General features: G+C 24.7%; 2 protein-coding genes across 2 annotated transcripts in view; both read left to right on the top strand.

Moving 5' to 3' along the window:
• The window catches only part of LOC126910322 (muscle-specific protein 300 kDa-like), a 40,083-nt gene extending 26,971 nt beyond the window's left edge, over positions 1-13,112 (top strand). The window contains exons 23-40 of the mRNA XM_050692811.1: positions 2,140-2,460; positions 2,521-2,716; positions 3,160-3,418; positions 3,507-3,684; positions 3,757-3,952; positions 6,101-6,175; positions 6,234-6,383; positions 6,472-7,284; positions 7,351-7,511; positions 8,829-8,991; positions 10,658-10,807; positions 10,863-11,030; positions 11,263-11,433; positions 11,535-11,690; positions 12,039-12,191; positions 12,325-12,646; positions 12,717-12,892; positions 12,963-13,112. Of these exons, the coding sequence (XP_050548768.1) occupies positions 2,140-2,460; positions 2,521-2,716; positions 3,160-3,418; positions 3,507-3,684; positions 3,757-3,952; positions 6,101-6,175; positions 6,234-6,383; positions 6,472-7,284; positions 7,351-7,511; positions 8,829-8,991; positions 10,658-10,807; positions 10,863-11,030; positions 11,263-11,433; positions 11,535-11,690; positions 12,039-12,191; positions 12,325-12,646; positions 12,717-12,892; positions 12,963-13,112 (3,958 nt within the window). The remainder of the gene's footprint in view (positions 1-2,139; positions 2,461-2,520; positions 2,717-3,159; positions 3,419-3,506; positions 3,685-3,756; positions 3,953-6,100; positions 6,176-6,233; positions 6,384-6,471; positions 7,285-7,350; positions 7,512-8,828; positions 8,992-10,657; positions 10,808-10,862; positions 11,031-11,262; positions 11,434-11,534; positions 11,691-12,038; positions 12,192-12,324; positions 12,647-12,716; positions 12,893-12,962) is intronic.
• LOC126894084 (muscle-specific protein 300 kDa-like) overlaps positions 13,085-19,897 on the top strand; it is a 34,420-nt gene continuing 27,607 nt past the window's right edge. The window contains exons 1-14 of the mRNA XM_050664758.1: positions 13,085-13,135; positions 13,209-13,400; positions 13,459-13,743; positions 13,800-14,177; positions 14,264-14,446; positions 14,500-14,706; positions 14,811-14,999; positions 16,520-16,747; positions 16,810-17,016; positions 17,089-17,181; positions 17,238-17,733; positions 17,769-17,919; positions 18,387-18,571; positions 18,819-19,464. Coding sequence (XP_050520715.1) covers positions 13,269-13,400; positions 13,459-13,743; positions 13,800-14,177; positions 14,264-14,446; positions 14,500-14,706; positions 14,811-14,999; positions 16,520-16,747; positions 16,810-17,016; positions 17,089-17,181; positions 17,238-17,733; positions 17,769-17,919; positions 18,387-18,571; positions 18,819-19,464 — 3,380 coding nt within the window. The 5' untranslated portion in view covers positions 13,085-13,135; positions 13,209-13,268. The remainder of the gene's footprint in view (positions 13,136-13,208; positions 13,401-13,458; positions 13,744-13,799; positions 14,178-14,263; positions 14,447-14,499; positions 14,707-14,810; positions 15,000-16,519; positions 16,748-16,809; positions 17,017-17,088; positions 17,182-17,237; positions 17,734-17,768; positions 17,920-18,386; positions 18,572-18,818; positions 19,465-19,897) is intronic.

Genomic DNA, 19,897 nt, shown 5'->3' with positions numbered 1-19,897 from the left:
ACAAACTTCAAAACGCTACAGAATATTTACTACTGAATATTAATAAGATATTTTTTTACTAAAATTTTTCTTAAATTCTACTCTACAAAATAGCTATCTTAGATTTTTTTTTTACATTTTATTTAAAATTTAAAAATAATTAATATTTTTAATAAAATGTAAAAAAATTAATTATTGAGATATAGCTATAGACCTAACGTCTAACTAATATTTAAAAAAAAAATCAGCTAAAAATATTAACTGGATCAAAAGTTATTTAAGTTGTCAGTGAGTGGTGGGCCACCCTGTATATATATATCTTTAAAAAAATGTAATGATTCATAAATTTTTTAAAAAGTTATAGCTTTATAAAGTTAAAATATAACAAATAATTTTTTTACAATAATCGTATTAAGAGGGATATAAATATTATTTCTCATAAAAAAATTGTATTGGTCCATACACTTTTGAATAAGTTATAGCATTATAAAGTTAAAAATGTAAAATATGAAATCGAGAATTTTCACAAAAAAATAGCATTCGGTAACCATTTTCACTGTGAAGACAAAATAAAGCCAAACATATCTCTTTTTTTTTTTTTACCTTACATGTTGCTATCTTTAACATTAACTCATTAGTCGTTTTATCAGTGACTGCGATAAAACTTTTAAAACATAATAGGAAACCTGTTATTTTTTCATTATTAAACTACAAAAATGACCTAAAAAAAATTTTGCAACCTAAATAACCAGTTTTGTATCATCATTTGAGTTAATATAATTTTTAGAATTGTCGTAACACAGTAAAATGAAAAAGGTAAAGGTGTAAATGTGTAACTATGTGTACGAAGATGAATATGAGGATGTGGTGCCTGCTGTCTAGGTATTCACGTGCATGTTGTCGTACAGCAGTCACCGTGCTCGACTGACACTCCGGGTTAGCTGTGGGTGTCGAAAGGCTGTTGTTATAGGAAGGGAGAATAAGAGTAACACCTAGTTATGAGGTGCAGACGAAGTGCAAGACACAAATACCAGGTGTACGCAAAAGGAGTCCAAAGTATGAGGTGCAGACGAAATGCAAGACACACATACTTTGGGTATAGGAGAGGATAATGAAGTACGAGGTGCAGACGAAGTGCAAGACACAAGTACTTCAAAGAGAGAACGGGGTAGCCGAGTATAAGGTGCAGACGAAGTGCAAGACACAAATACTAGGCGTACCAGGTGAGGAAAAATAACAGAGTACGAGGTGCAGACGAAGTGCAAGACACAAGTACTCTGAAATGTCGAGGAAAAGAGTATATAGGTTTGAAAAGGAATAAACAAAGACTTTACTTTAAACAGTAAGCCGGACAGCGACAACCGAGTACTGAGACTGATGAATGACACAAGGCACTGGAGTCGACTGACGACGATGGTCAGGTCTANGTCGACTGACCACGATGGATAGGTCTATTGGGTTTTTATAATAATTAGAACTATTGCCAAATTGGCAATAAATATTATTTGTTAATTCATCAGTCTCAGGCAGCGGATGTGCTGTCTGTATTTTATTAAAATAATTCTCACGATTATGAAAACGTGACACCATCACANTTCTCACGATATTGGTAACGTGACACCATCACAGAATAGAGAAGCGCGTGATGTTGAAGAATTTTTTTTTGTTTGTCATGTTAAAATAGAGCGCACTACCTTTCTCCTCAGTTTTATAAATTTTTAAAAGTAATGCTATCAAATTGGTTATCTCGATCAAATTGGTTATTTAGACAATTCTTTTTTTAATAGTAAAAATAATTATAATCTTTCGAAAGTCATTGATAATATCTAATCTTAGAAATATAATTTTCTTTAATTAACTTGATATTTACTATTTTTTTTTTTTNCTGAGTTTATACTGATGCATATACAGAGTGAATTTTTTATCATAACCCACTCAATTATTTACATAATAATAATAATTTAAACACTTTTAGCTTGGATGCGAATTTGAGAAGGTATTAATTTTACTATTATATGTTTTTTTATTTTTTGTGTCTATTATCATTTAATCTCAGGTCTCATTGGTAAAAATTGGTAAATTTTATAATACATAAATAAAAATTTTAATAGTCAAAAAATTAAATAAAATTCATATAATCATACATCATCATTTTTTCAGATATCAATACATTCAAGATTTAAGTAAAGAAATTCTAGCTAAATGGCAAATAATTAGTGATGACCATAAAAATTTTAATGATAAAATGGAAGAAATTAAGTCATGGGTAGGTCCTTTAGAAGATAAACCTGAGAATATAATGAATGATGAAGATTTGAATGATAATAAAAAGCTATTTACGCTACAAAACTTAAATGATACAACTAAAAATTTATTACCAAAAATTTCATTGTTATGTTCATTGGGTGAAAACTTATATCCAGATACTTCTGCTCCAGGACGTGACCTTATTCGCAATCAATTAAGTGATATTCAAAATAGGTATTATAGTAAGAGTATGTATAATAAAATTTTAAATTAAAATGATTTTCTTTTACATAGATGGGATATTTTGAATGAGAAAATACAAATATCTTTGAAAAATCTTGAAGCACAATCACAACAATGGAACAGCTATCAAGAATCAATTTTACGAGTCAATAATTGGATAGATAACTTTGAAAGAACCATTGCATCAAGTCAGAATAATGTTGGGATATCCCCTAATGAAATCAAAACAAAATTATTAAAACAAAAAGTAACTTTTTTAACACGCTTATATTAGTTTCACGTGTATGTTGTTTGTTGTTTGTTTGTCGTTTGTAAGTTTGTAACTCCACGCGGCACGTGTTATTATGTCGCGTATCCCGTCGTGTATGACCTTGAGACTATACTGTTGTAATGCATTCGCCCNTATATTGACAGTATGATCAATGCCAATTTTTGAGGTTTTTGAACTTAAGCTTTTCTTATCCAGTCCTAAGTATAATTGTTACACTAAGTTTCATCGAAATTCGTTATTCAATCATTTAACTAATTAAAAAGAAAAAGATACATTGATTTTAAAATTATAATATGACGATTGATTCTCATATTGCATCGATACATTAATAATTAATTTGATTTTGAAATATTAATTCGATAAAAAAAAATATATATTCATTTTTTATACATTTAAATTTAGTAATAATATTTATTTAGGTATCGATGCAAGAAATAAATTCGCAGGGTCGCATAATTGATTCTATAGCAGAAAAAAGCAAGAATTTAAAAAAACCTCATCATGAGACTGTTTTAGAAAATTCCATCAAAGAAAGATATTGTTCATTAAAACATAAAATGAGTGAATTAATATTACAAAATGAAAATTACTTGGAATCTTATCAGCAGTATGAAGATTTATTAAAATCTTATCAAGATAGTCAAAAAAAACTGTGGGATCAATTGTCTATTAATACAGGTACAGTATTAATATACAGTATTTTTTTTTTAATTGTTCCTTTAATATACAGAGTTTTATTTTATCATATATATAACTATTCTTTCAGATTATTCTGGAAATAAACAAATTTTAGAAAAACGCCTGAAAAATGTTAATAATATAAAAGATGCATTTGATAATAATAAATTAATATTAAAATCAATGCTAAATTTAATTGATAGTTCAAAACAAAATATTCCAGTGAAAGTCTTAGAAAATATTACAAGGGATCATAATAATTTTCAGTAAAATAAACTGTCTCATTATTTAATTATTAAATCTATATTTCTTTATAAAATTGTCTATTTTCTTTAAAGGTTTGAACAAGAAAAATTTCAATCCGCCTTAAATAATTTATTTGACAACATACAAAATAGAATCGATCAATGGATAGAATTTGAAAATTTAATTGAACAATTAGCTTCATGGCATAATGATACTGAGAAAAAATTACATAATTATTCAGAAAAAGCTTCGATTGAAGAAAAATCTCAACAATATAACAAATTTCAGGTTATAAATGTATTTTATTCTATTTTTCTTAACAAGTACAAAATATTTTTGATAAATCGATTTTTTTAAAAGTATTATGTATTTTATTTGTTTTTACTTCAATATTAGTAGTAAACAAATTAAAAAAAATAAATCTTGATAAATGTGCTTTCTAATAATGTTTAAGCAATGCTTTTAAAAATATGAATTACGCGTTGAGAAGGTTGGATAAGTTAAGTGAAAAAAAACAACTCTTTTTATTGCCTGAATTAATAAATTAATAAAAAAAAAATATTGAAGAGTAATTTTTTTGCAAAAAATAATTTATGAAAAATGATCAATAATTAAAAAGAAAAGGTTTATTTGATTTATATATTTTATTGGAATTTATGCCTCCAAAAAATTACTTGTTAGATTTTCAGTAAGAATATACTAAAAAAAAATATATGTTAGGTTTATGCGAACAGTTAAATATATTTTTTTAAAAGCTACAACAATATATAAAATGAAATATTATTATAAAAATAGCTTGTTAATGTTTATTTTTGTTATATCCTCTGCTTGATTGGCGTCGTTTTAAACTATGACGAAATCTCTAATTAATATAATTTATAATTTTTCGACGTTTTAGCTCCGATGAGAAGCTGAGAAGGTATTAATTTTACCATGATGTATTTATTATTTTTTTTTTTGTCTGTCGCCATTTTTTCTCAGCTCTCGCTGGACCGATTTATTTTAACAATACGTCAAAAGAACCCAAATCATATCTAGTTGAAGACATTGCACTTAAAAAAAATTCCCTCGTTTTCTGTAAATGAGTAAAATTTCCCAAAAATTACGATTTTTAAAACCGGTTAATATCGACATTTTTTAAACTTTTTTTTCTTAAACTTCCATAACTTATTGAAGAAATGAACGAATCAAAATTTTTTTTAATTTAAGTTTTAGGTATTTTCCTTTTATTTGGTATACATTTTTCGTAAATTCAATATCTGCCCTTATCTGCCCTTAGGGAGATATTCAAAATAACAACTTATGCACAAAAATTTATCTTTTTCAACTTAAGTGTTGAAAATGTTCCGGAAATACTCCGAGCTTCAATCATGAAATAAAGTTTATAATATGTACTATAAGTTCGAAAAAATTTGTCCTGGCAACTTATTTTTTATGTGCAAATGGCTGTCGTGGTTAAAAAACATGCTATTTTTGTTTTCAAACTTTATTTTTTTGGTCTATTTCAAAATTTTAAAGATTTACCATAGTAATAAGTCCACCAATTTTCTAAAATTTACATGAATCTAACTTACATTAAATATAAATTTAAACTTATTTTCATTACTTTTTCTCCTCAAAGTTAAGAATAATAGCTGCTTTGAATTTTTTGAACTAGTTTAAATTGCCATTTTTAGCTATAATTTGGTGTAATGCATGGTGGCTGCGTCAAATATAATATAGTCACACATGCTCGAAGTTCGAGGTTCTAAACCATTGAAAGAACTCTTTTGTATATTTTTCTTAATTTTTTTTGAGATATAAATAAAATTCAAAGTTCGTTTAATTTTTAACTCATTTTGATTATATAACTTTAATAAATAGCAAAGGACCTATCACTTTAATCTCCCATCATGAAAAGAAATTTCTTATTCATATTAAAATTATTTTACTATGTTTTTTTTTTGTGTCTGTCATTTATTTTTCTCAGCTCTCACTTCACTAATTTTTTTAAACATAACGTCATATGATCACAAATTTCAAGTTAAAGATTTAACCCTCCTTATTATTTAAATAATTCACCAATTTCTTAAAATTAAACACTATCTATAGATTTGTATCGAATCGTTTATTATGATGGTGATTTTAATCACTGTCAGATTAAATCTATACTGGACCCAACTATGCAACGTCCCCACTATCCCGCAACCCCACTGTGCTGAGTTTTTTTTATTTTTTAAACTTCTTTATAAAAAGGGTTGCTTCATTTCTCTGCTACCTGGGTTATTAATACCACGGCCCTACTGTGTTACCGTTTTATATACTCATTCAGTAGAAGTTAATTAATTATATAGATATTTACAAAATTAAAATTTTTTCAAAAATGTGTTAATTATAAATGTATAAATTTCCATGGAGTAAAAGAACATTTTTTATTTGTGCCTTTTTTATATACAGGATTTAGAAAAGGAAATTAGGGGAAAAGCAAATTCTGTAAACGATTTGATTTCATATGCAGATCACTTACATCAAGTAAAATAAAAATAAAAATGTATTATTTGAGTATTACTTATTTATTAATTATTACTAGACCTTAAAAGAGGATATCCAAAAGAAAGATTTGGATCGCAATGATCAAGTAAAACAAATTAAAGAACATCAATCAGTCGGCGAAGTAGGATTATCTACAAGAGTGAAGCAGATATCGTCACGATATCAGTCAATGCAATCAACAATTAAGGTTACTTAATAATAATAATAAAAACCTTCTATTAACTAGTTAATATGTTTGTTTAAGTTGTATAATTTCTATTAATTATAATTTTTAGGATATTTTAAATAATTGTAAAGATTCAATTATTGTTCATCAGAATTACATTGATAAATACAATGAATGTTTTATTCAACTATCAAATACTAAGGAGCAATTTGCTATGGCTTGTCAGCCTATATCATTATCACAAAATATACAGCAGTATTTAGTGAAAAAATATGGAGCATTAAATGATCTCTTAAATTCTAAATCAAATATTACTTTTTTGTTAAATAGCTGCGTAGAACTTAGTGATAAATTATATTTAAGCACATGTCCATCTGGAAAAGAAGCAATTAAATCCCAATTGGATAAGCTTCAAAATTCAATTGATACTTTATTCGATGATATAATGAGTCTAAACAGAGAAGTAAAAAATGAATTAAATAAATGGAGTGAGTTTGAAGAAATGAATAGTGAATTAAAGCAGTGGTTTAGTGAAATTAAGAGAATTATTAACAAAAATATGGAACTAAAATCTACGTTAGATGAGAAAAAAACGCAACTCCAAATGTACAGAGATATACTGCAAACTACATTAAAACGAGAAACTGATGTTAAGAAACTTGTAAATAATATAAAACAATTACAAATACATGACAATAATGATACTTTCCTAGATTCTATTAGTAATCAATATGATGAAATACTTAATAAAATTCAGGAATTTGTTAATAAGTACGAAGCTATAGTAAAAGATCACGAACAATATACAACTTCGGTAATGGAAATGCAAGAATGGCTTGATGCAACTCATAATACATTATTATTGTGGAGTGATACCAACTTAGAAAAAATTTCACTTTTGGGCAATCTTGATCGTATAAAAGTAATAAAAAAATTAATAAATATTTGCTTTCGTGAATAATAATTCGAAATTATTTAATTATTCCAGAATTTATTAGTAAGTTTAACTGGAGAAGAAAATAAAATTCATGCTATAAAGAAATTGGCAGAAAAAGTTATTCCTGGTACAAGCGAACAGGGTCAGGTAAATATAAGATCACAAATTGATTCATCACAACAAGACTGGGAAGGTCTTATATCATACGTAAAGTAAGTTAAGAAGATTTATTTATTAACTTAATTATCTGTAAATAAAATTTAGTAAAATATTTTTCAATTATGACATTTAAATTATAAAAACTAATAACTTGAAATCAAATAGGACCATAAAAAAAAAAAAATCTATATTATATAATAGTTAAATGTATTCTATGTAGAATTTCGCTTCTGATATCAAATTTTGTTTAAGATTTGTAAGGGTCTGTGGGAATAACGTCCTATATAGCAATTCGTATTTTGTTTGGTTGTATACATATAATTAGATAACTTTATAGCATGTTATTACACAAAAAAATAAAATCCAATAAAATGTTACAATTTTTTTTTTTTTTTGTAGAGTAACACGATTTATATCAAGTTATATTTGTAGAATAAGAAAAAAAATTATATGAATTGTTACATAGGACATCATTACCTTTCAATTACACACTTAAAAACTCATAAAAAATATTTAAAACAATTTTAGCTTTCACGCGAAAATGAGATGGTATTAATTTTACTATGATTATTTATTTATTTATTATGTCTGTTAGCATTTTTTCTCAGCTCTCATCCAACTGATTTCTTTTAACGATACGTCACAAATCGTATCTAGTCGAACCCCGTAAATGGGGTGAATCTCCAAATAAATTACAAATTTATAAAACATTAATTTTTGACATATTTTCAATTTTTTTTACTTAAAATTGTTATAACTTTTTTAAAAATGACAAAATTGATATAATTTCTTTTATATAGATACATGAGGTACTTACCTATCATTTAATATAATTTTTTTATAAATCTGACCTAATAAACCCTTTACCTACCCACAGGGGGATTCAAAATTACAACTTTTTCAACTTAATTTTTTAAAGTGTTCCGGAAATTTTGACATTTTTATATATATCTTAAATTAAAGATTATTTAATATACTTTAATATTAAAAAGAAAATTTTCAGACTTTATTTTTTCTTCATGGTGAAAATAGACATCAAAGTTAATAAAAAAAAATACGATTTTTGTAAAAAAATTCTTTTTTATATTTTAACTTCATTTATATATTGAAAAATGTATGTAAGTTTAAATTAAATAACTTAAGTGGATACTTGGAGTCGTCATTAATCTAAGAATATTCAGATGAAATTATATACATTTTTTCTCTAATATATTAAAGATTATTATTATTATATTAGAGATTTATTCTCTAATATATTGTACTATAATCAATAAAAAAATTTGATTTCTGCCAGCTCTATAAAATCTATCTATATTATGTATTAAACATATATAAAATTATTAATAAATAAATTGATTTTATTATTTAAGAACTTCAATTGAAGCTTTAGAAGAAAAATTAAATAATTGGAACGAGTTTGATACTTTAAAAGATTTGTTTTTAACATGGTTGCGTGATGCAGACTATAAAATTCATGCTATCGATTTAAAAACATCATTACAAGAAAAAAAAAATCAACTTGATGAACTCAAGGTAAAAATCTTTAGTATTATAAACTAAATATTATATTAATTTGATTTATGGTTCATTTATGAATTACCTAATAAATCTAAAAAAATTTGAGAGTTTAAATATTTTTGGGTTTATCACTTATCTTTTATAACGGTGTCCACTTTATTTTTTCAAATGGCAACATACACAATTGACTAGTTTATTTATTAGATAATGACCTCATTAAGAAAATAACTGATGGATAACAAATTTTGGATATTATTAATATTTTAAAGTGTTATATGAAGGTGAAACGCGGGTGTAGTTATTTTTATCACTAGTCATTTCCCTCCGTACTTTTCCTCCTACTTAGGTATAAATATACTGTATGATTGACAAATTGAGAAAAATATGTAACTAAAAGATACTAATCAAAATTCTCAATATATATAATATTTTTTGATTAATTTAGTAGTTCATGATAAATGAAACAGTCTATAAATTGTTCAAGATTATAATTTTAATTAAACATGTATGTCAAACACATTATAAAATAAGAGAAGTTTGATAAACTGATAAAAGCAATAGTAAATTTCCATGACTTAAAATTAATTTTGTGATATATTTTCTAAATCTGGTTCGTCAGTAAAATTAAATAGTTATTATAATTATTAACTTAATATGATAATTTTATTATAACCTTAATTATTTATCGTGTCTAGTGTACTAATAAAAACGTATAAACTAAATTTTATACTAACTACCTTGTTGACGGGGTAAATTAACTTGATAATTAATATATCTAAAATTATGGCTGAAATGTATAATTCCTAACTTAAACATTTTCTCACTAAATTGAATATCTTAAAAATGAATCAGATTATATAATATTAATTTAGTTTTATTTGAAATTATTAAAAGACCTTTATTTTAAAGATTAGGTTAAATCATGCCTAATCGCATGATTACCGTCTGTAAACTCACCCCAACTGTTTTTTTTTGTTTTATTAAAATTTTTCAAAAATTATCTATTTTTATGATCATGAAGATGATAAAAGTTACATTTCTTGAATTTTATATCAGATATAAAAAATTTAATTACTTTTTATTAATTTAAATTTTAATAAATTAATTTATTAAAATTAATAAATTTAAATTAAATTTTATATATTAGATTTTCCTAAAATATTTTGGAACTTACTTTTTTAATTAAAAATTATGTTTTTTAATTGGATAAATAATTAATATTTTATCTCAAAAATGGGAAACTATATAAAAACATCGTAAATAAAATAATGTCAACAGATTTTTTATAATCAACTTCATTGAAAAATATTAATTGCTTTAAATTATTTATTACTTTAAAAATTGTGATTGAACCGTGTGAGCTTGTTTTAGTCTCCCCTACTAAATATATTTACATATTTACTGTTCAATAAATCATTTAAGTTTTTTTTTTAAATAGTTGAGAACCATACATCCTTTTTTTCTATTAATTCGATCAAACAAATTACTTTTGTAAACTATTAAAAAAATATATAAAATGAAATATCATTATTTTGTGCAAAACTAACTTTGCATTTTTTCTCCTGGGACGTTATCGTTAATTTTTAAGCACCATTATCTTTATTTTATCATTATGTACAACAAATAAAAAAAAATCTTTTAAGACAAACATTTGACACGATATTTATACTTTCAATTATAGGATCTTCAGGGAATTCTTCGTACAAAAGAATTTGAAATTGATGCTATTACAGAAAAATCTCAAAACTTATATACTTTATGTATGTCGAATAAAAACTCGCAAATTAGTGAAATAGTGCAGAAATACCATAATCTTTCAATGAAAATCAAAGTAAGTATTTTAATTAATAATATACTTTTTATTACTTATAAATACAACTTTTTAGGAATTAATTGAAAAATGGCAGCAATACGTTGATATTCATTTAGAGTTTGAGAGTAATTTAAATGAAGCCATTATTTGGCTTGAAAATACTGATGATAAACTTACTATCTGTGGTGATTTCAAATCTACAAATAAATCCGATTTAGAAGAAAAATTGATAAATATTCAAGTATTTTTTATTTGTTTCTAATCAATAATATTATAAATTATAGTAAGATAAATAATAAAAAATTATATTTGTAGTGTATTTCTATAAAAGGGTATCTTTCAATATTATGTTATAAATATATAACATAATATAATATAAATAATGATTCATTTGTATAAATTCCAATGTGATAATCTTTCATGCTAAAAATGTATTCAACCCTCTTTATTTTTTTTTTAATTCAAATTTTTAGGAAGTGTTGTTGTACAAAGAAAACGGTTTTAACATGATTCAAAATTGTACTAAAAAAGGACAAATAGTATTAGCAAGCACCACACCTGATGGTCATAAAGCAATCAATGACTCACTTATATCTTTGCAAGAACATTGGAGTGCATTAGCTTCTAAAATGTTAGAAACTAAGGTAAAAAAAAACAATAATAACACTCTGCGCTTTACCTAATAAAACATTATTATTTTTAATTTATTTGTATTTATAAATATATTAAAATATATTCAACTTAGGCTAACATTGATGAATCTATTAAAAAATGGTCAGACTTTTCGGAAAATGTCAAACAAGTTGGAAAAACTATTGACAAATTTGAAGAAACTTTATCTGAATTAACAAAATTTGAAACATCGTTATCTGAGAAACGAAGTCAATTAGAAAAAATAAAAGTAAGTGATTTATAAAATTATTTTGTTTTATAAATAAATAACGGACAATTTTATAACTGAGAACTAATAATTAATGATATCGAAAGAACAATATTTTGGATAATATTAAAATAGCATATTTTAGTTTTTAAATTTTTGATGACAAAGAACTGATGAAGTTTTATGTAAATATAACACATAATTTTAAATTTCAATCAGAACATAACTTTAGTCATATAGATTTTTATGGTAGCGTTCATTTCACTTATAATAGAAATATTATTTTAAATCTGTATATTTTTATTCGTTGATTTTAAAGTTATTATTTATTTTAAATATTATGATATTAACATATTTGTATTACTTCAGAATTTAGACGAAAAAATAAAAAGTGAAAGTATCGAAATGGAGCTACTAAAATCAAAAGCCGAAGAAATACTTAAAAATGGTTATCAGAGTAGTACGATATTTGACACTCGAGAATTATTCAAAAAGTTTGATAATATTTCAGACAAAATAAAAGTAAATAAATATTTTCAATTTTATTTCTTATTTATTTATATTAATATTTTTTATTGTAAATTATGAAAAAACAATAGGTTTTGAAAATATTAAAAGGTCAAATTATATGTTAGTTTATTAATTATACTTTTAGACTTTACTATCTGAGCGAGAGCAACAATTTAAAGATCATAAATCTTACAAAGAGGCTTTTGATGAACTATCAAATTTTTTAAATAGATCTAAAGAAAAAATACCTATTTTAAATGAACGTCCTTTAAATGATAAATTAGCAATCGAGCAAAGTATTACTCCTCTCGATTCACTTCTAAATAAAAAAGCTCAAGGTGAATTATTACTGGATAATTTGGTCACGATTGGCAATGTTATTAAGACTAACACGTCTGATAGTGGAAACGTTATTATTAGTGAAGAGATATCTATGATATCGGATGAACTAACGCGGTTCTTTGACGGTATTTGAATTTGTATTTTTTTAACAGTGCTATTGTTAACCAATGTTTAAACATCATATAAATATTTAAGATGTAACAGCTCAAAAAGAAACATTGCAAGCTATACACTCACATTGGAGAGAATATAAAGATGAATATGAAAAACTATCTGACTGGTTGCAACAAAATGATATAACTATGAAGTCATTAAAAAATACATTACTTGCGACGCTGGATGAAAAAAAAAATCAAGTGAAACAAATTGAGGTGAAATTATTTTGGGTTTTTAATTAGCTTTTAAATAATTATTTATAATTTACCTAAATCATATATGTAGGATGTACTTGATGATTTAAAAAATGGAAAATCAAATATTAATAAATTTAATAATGATTCTACACTGTTATTGACATCACATTTGGGTCCTTACATTAGCAATCAACTGAGGCAACTTNACATTTGGGTCCTTACATTAGCAATCAACTGAGGCAACTTAATTCTCGTTATGAAGTAAAAATTTACTATAAAATTATTAATTAATTTTTTATATTATCATAAGTATAATATTTATATATTTTTTAAGATCCAAGTAAATTTAGCCAATGATGTTAAAAAAAAAATTGAAAGTAATTTAGAGCATCACATGAAGTATGAAGAATTATTAGAAAAAGCAAAAAGTTGGATAAATAACGCTAAAGAAGGCATTCGGCATGGAAATGAGTCTGTCAACAACTTGAGTAAAGAAATTTTACAAGCGCGTTTAAATAAAATTTTGGTAAATATTTATGTTTTTTTTTTTACGTTGTTAATTTATTATATTTATACATTTTTAGGAGATTTTAAAAACACAAGAAGAAGGTCAGTTAATTATTCATTCGACTATTAACTGCGGTGAAAAAGCTCTTAGAAGCACTCGATCAGATGGAAAAGATATAATAAACAATCAATTGAAAGAAATTCAATCAGACTGGGAACGGCTCATTAAAAAGATTTCAAATTCCAAAGTTCACATTGAAACAAGTTTATTGCAGTGGGCTGATTATAACTCATCATACTCACACTTGCAACAGTGGATATCAGATCGGGAGGCTAAACTCGAGAATGTATGTGAACATAAGGTAAATTAATAAAATTAATCTCATTATATAATTATATTTTATTAAATTTTAAATAGGTTTCAAATGTAAAAAAAAGTCAAGTGGGCGTTGGAACGTTAAGTATAGGGGAACGAAAGGCAGCATTAAGAAAAACGAACAGTATAATGCAAGATATAGTATCATTCGAACCCATGATACATAAAGTTACTCTAAAGGCAGAAGATTTGCAGCAAGCTGTGCCAGCTAATGAAATAACTAACAAATATCAAACATTAAGTATTAAAGCTAAAGACTTGTATGAGAAACAAAAAGAAGCTGTAAGATTACACCAAGATTTTATTGACGCTGGTAATGATTTCGCTACTTGGTTGAGAAACGCTAAAGAAAAAGCTAGAAAAATATCTGATCCTACAGGAGACAAAGAAACCTTAAACAAAAAATCTGTTCAATTAAAAGTGAGTTATTATGCCTTATATATATATTTTCAAGATTTTTATTTTATAACTTTGTATATTATAAAAATTATTTTATTTTTTTTTAGGTATTAATTAGTGAATTGACAGAAGGACAGACAAAATTAGAAATAGCACTTGAAAAAGCAGAAAAAGCTTGCTTAAATGCTGATGGTGATGAAAAAGAAATAATTGAACAAGAAGTAGCTATGCTACAAGAAGAATATGACGTATACACAGAATCATTACAAAACACGAAATCATTATTAGAAGTATATTATTAGAAGTATTAAATTTTGTTAATATATTGCTAATTGTTTCTTAGGATGGCATATGCAAGTTAAATGAATTCGATGATTATTCAAATACTGCTATAGAATGGTTAAATAAAACAGAAAAATTAGTACAATCGTATAATAAATTACAACCTAGTCTCGAGAAGAAAAAACAGGCTTTAGAAGAATTTCAGAATCATCTTCAAACATTATTTGATTGGCAAAGTGAATTGGATAATTTGAATGGAAAAGCACAAGTAATAAAACAAATCATATGTTTAAATAATATGTTCTTTACAGTTATAAGAAATTTATTTAGATATAAAAAAAACTTTAAATTTAAAAATTGTATACTTTCTAGATTCTCTTAGGGACTTGTTCAGATACTCGACTTTCTAACTCAATTACTCAAATGACCACTAAATATGATACATTGATTTCACTCGCTAAAGAAGTTATGCGTCAACTTGAACAGCACTATCAAGAACATCAACAACAAAACTCTTTATATCAAGAAAGCCTTGATTGGATTGAAAGAATACGAGATAAAGTATGGAACTATTGGATATATAGTTACTGTTGGACTTTATTTCTTTGTAAAGTCCGTTTATTCGTAAGATGGTTTCGACCCATCCTTTTTTTATTTTTTCAATAGGATTTGTACTAATTAATTAAAATTCTGTTTTACTTCAGAATTTTTTATTTTATAAAAACTATTATTTATGGAAACTCTACATTTTTTATTATTTTATATATACATATGTAACATCCTCTTTTTAAAACTATTGCTTATATACAAGAAAAGATGGTAAAACCTAAGCACTTAAATCAAAATTACTTATTAGTTAATAAAAAATTACAACCTATAAAAAGTTACTTTTCAAAATAGTCATGACAATTCAGAATTCACTTTCTTCATTGAGATAATTTTAAATAAAAATAATTTTTTCTTAACCCTTTAAATTCAGTTACATTATTGCATAAAATAATCAAAAAATAAACAAAGGGTAATGTCTTAAAATATAATTAAAAAAAGTTGATTTTAATATTTATAGATACATTAGAAATTAATCAATATGCAATTTAGAATTTTTTCTACATGCGTTTGATTTTTATCATATCAAAAAAATACAAATTAGGAATTCAATACTAGTAAAGAACAGATTACTTCAAAAATTTGTTTATGTTGAACATTATTAAAATTTTAAAATTTATGTAATATATTAATAAATAGATCACATATATAATATTTTTTATTTAAGTGTTATCAATCTAATCTTTAACAGAAATATTAAAATATATACAAGCTAATTTTTTTATTGCTAGCTGCTTGATTTATATCATAATAATAATATTGTTGGCTTATAATAATATTGTTGTTAGTTACATATATATTTTCATTTATCTGTTAAAAATATTTTTTATCATAATCCCTTATATCTTATAGGGGTTTCAACTTTATTTTTTATATGATACATAGGTATTTAATTGACTTATAAAATAGAATATGATTGGCCGATAACANTTGACTTATAAAATAGAATATGATTGGCCGATAACAACTTTGAACCAGTATTTTAGATGTTAATAACAATTTAAAGTAATGATGAGGAGTACATACTGTTTTTTTTTCAAACTAGACATATCCCTGTCGTACTCTAATTAGACATGAAAATGTCAATAACTTTCGAAATACTGGTCCAGTAGTTTTTATGGACCAGTTATTTTCTTAACTATATCATTATATATTATCTATAAACTAGTTAAATGTGTACGTGTATGCTATTTGAAAATATAAAGTTGATACTCTTATAAGATATAAGAGATGAGCATAAAAAATATTTCATGACAGATAAATAGAAATAAATATGTAAATTACAAGAGCCAAAAAATTATTATTAAAGAGAAATTAAGTGAGGCTAGTGTTAAAAAAAATCCCTATCTATATAGAGTGTTAAAAAAATAAGGATATAAGTCAATTGTTACTAACAATGAAAATAATTCTTTTTGAAACCCGTTTTGTTACTTAATGAACACCTATAGATATGTATATATATATTGTATTAATAGTTGAATGAATGTGAAACTACGCCTAATACTCTGAACGAAGCAAAAAACAAACTACAGATTTTAAAAATTATAAGACAAACACTTGAACAAGGTCAAAATAAATTACGATATACTATGGAATTAAAAGAAAAAGTAGTTCTAAGTACCGAAACACAAGGTGCCTTAAAAATTGAAGAAGATACTGAAAATTTGCGACAAGAATTCGAAAAACTCTCTAATAGTATTCAAGTAATTATTATCATTTGTGATATATTATCATAAACTGAATTTTAATGCTATTAAAATTACAGATTTGTAATAGTAATTTAGTATCAAAAGTCTCTCAATTAGAAGAATCGGATAAGTCTATAAGACTACTTAATCAATGTTTAGATGATATAAAATCTAAAATGAGTGGTATAGAATCTGAATCAGCATTTAATGATTTAAGTGAAAAGAAAACTTCGTTGGAAAAAATCAAATCTTTACTCCGTGAACTTCATTCACATTCTGATCTTGTATTTATTTTGTTAAATAATAGAAAATTTTATAAAAAGTTATTAAATATTTTTTATTTTTCACGTATATAGATAAACTCGCTTACTTTAAGATCCAGTGACATTTCATCTCCTCAGTCTGAAATCATTTCTTGCATTACAAAATATAACAGCCTTGTTAATTTAGTAAGTTTTCATAAATTACGATTTTTTTTTTTTTTTTTTAATTATTTTAATTTTAGGCTACTAAGAAAATCTCAGAAATTGAATTACAAGTTTCTGACCATGAAAAATACAGAAATTCGTTATTAAATGTTTACGATTGGTTGCGCAAAACACGTGTTGCTGTTCAAAGCAATGCTGATACTCATGGCGATTGTGAAAATAATATAGAAAAAAATCTTAAATTAAGAGAAATAGAAAATTCTACAGAAGAAGGTGACAAAATGGTAAAGGAAGTTCTTGCAGCTATTGAAATAGTTAAGGTTAACACTGGTCCTGAAGGATGTGACAAACTTAATCAAGACAGAATCCAATTGAATATTGATTGGGATGAGTTAAAACATTTTATTAAAGAAGTACAAATCTCTCTCAAGAAATGCATTAAAGCATGGGAGGATTTTAATATTGTATTTAAAGCTTTGAAAAATTGGGAAATAGAATTAATTGACAAAGTCAACACAGCCAGTTCATTAAATGACACTTACACTCCAATAGATTTAGATACATTTAAATCATNTACACTCCAATAGATTTAGATACATTTAAATCATGGTTGCAAGAAATAATCAATCAAAATATATCTATAGAAGAATTGACTGATAGATGTGAAGTGTTAATGGAGATGAGTGCATGTAATTGGGTTAGAGATGAAACACTTAAAATTCAATCATCATATACCATTTTATTAACTAAAGTTCAAGGGTTTGTGATTTTCATTATTCATTATTCATTGCCTTAGTTCTTCAAAGACATCTCAAATTAAAAATAATCTTATGATATTTGAATAAAAATGTTTGTAAATGTTAGTTAATTCATTTAAGTTTTTTAATCAATTTTTTCATGGGAATCATAAAATATATTATAAACTTCTTAGGATAAGCCAAATTTAACTATCAACTATTTAATAAACAAATAAAGTTATATTAAAAATTACATAGTTAATAATTCAAAAATAATGTGTAACTAAAGATAACAAAAAAAAAAAATATATTTAAATTATATTTGTTCTGTAAGTAATTGAATTGGTTATGATAAAAAAATCACTCTGTAAAGTTTTTTTATAGCAGGCAACTAAAAATCTCATTATGATTGACACTTACAAATACAATTTTTATTAAAGTTTTGCAAAAAAAATGTTGATAATTATTCATTAGTTATTTTTAATATAGGCTTGTATCTAAAGCTGAGAAAAGTTTAACTGATCATACTGAATTCATTGCTGCAAAAGAAAAAGTTGAGGAATGGTTAAATCGTGCACATGGTACTATTCAAGATTGTATAGGGGAAGGAGATTTGGCATGGGTAAAAGATAAACTACAAACAATCAACCTTGTTTCTTCTAGAATTACGGAAGGTATTTTCTTCTCTAATAATGTTAAAAATAAGCTATTATCTTTATATTAGATAATTTTGTAAACATGATATCTTAAATTGAGGCAAAATTTCATCAAAATAATTTAAATTATGATAAAAGACACTATGTTTTGAAATAGCTTTTTAATTGTATATTGTAGGAACTAAATAAACAGGAAATTTTCCTATTTTTTATATAAATATATTTATGTGTTTTCTTATGACATATTTAATTTATATTTAATTAGGTCAATATTTAATGAACGAAATGCAGGAAATTTTTGTTAGAGCATTAAATAACATATTGGATGTAGAGAGAGATAAGATTATGACTACAATGGAAGAGCTAAGAAACAGTTGGAATAGTTTAAATATAGATTTAAATTCAATTATTGCTCATCTAAAATCTCTTCAAACACGCTGGGAAGAAAATAATGAAGCCAAAACATATCTTGAAAAATGGCTGAATTCGACTGAAAAAAAAATTAATGAACAAAAAAATCTTAATGCAGACTTAGGAGAAATGAAAACTTTAGCAGACAAAATCAATCATCTTATCAATGAAATAATTGAAAAAGAATCAAGTTTCGAACATGTTATATCCGAAACTGAAGAATTATCAAAATGGAGTAAATGTGATGGACTAATATCAGATATAAAATATTTGAACTCAAAAAAAAATAATCTTAAAGATAAAGCTTTGCAACGTAAAAAGAGTTTGGAACAAGAAATACTTGAACATTCAGAATATTTACAAGCACTTCAAGAAACGGAAAAATGGCTATTAAAAATATCATTCCAGTTAATGGCCCATAACTCATTATATATCACTAATAGACAACAAACACAAGAACAGTTAGAATACCACCAAGTGTTATTAAATGAAGTTATTCAGTAAGTAACGATTTTATTCTTATAGTGTAGCAATATAATATTAAAATGTTAATAACTTACATTAAGACAATAGAAAAAACTGATTAATCTACATGAATAGTAGTATTATTTAAATAAATCGATCATGTTATAAATCTTTATAACATAATAATATAATCTTATAAATAGTTATAATATTGTTATAATTTATAATAACAAAATAAAATATATAAATGGATTATGAATATATGATGTATGGGTTCTATCAGGGTTGTGCGGTCAGAGGGTTCAGAACAACGAAGACAAGTATAGATAAAAATAATAAAAGCAATTCCTCTTTGCTGAAGGGGTAATAAAATATAGTCTGGTTGGTACCTAATAACATGCACGAGGGCAACGGAACGGCATGCTAATTCACGAATACCTGTAACGTGACTATGTACAAAATCTTACC

Source organism: Daktulosphaira vitifoliae, unplaced genomic scaffold (assembly GCF_025091365.1).
Source record: "Daktulosphaira vitifoliae isolate Bord-2020 unplaced genomic scaffold, ASM2509136v1 Scaffold_1, whole genome shotgun sequence".
Lineage (NCBI taxonomy): Eukaryota > Metazoa > Arthropoda > Insecta > Hemiptera > Phylloxeridae > Daktulosphaira > Daktulosphaira vitifoliae.
This window is presented reverse-complemented; position numbering and strand designations above follow the sequence as displayed.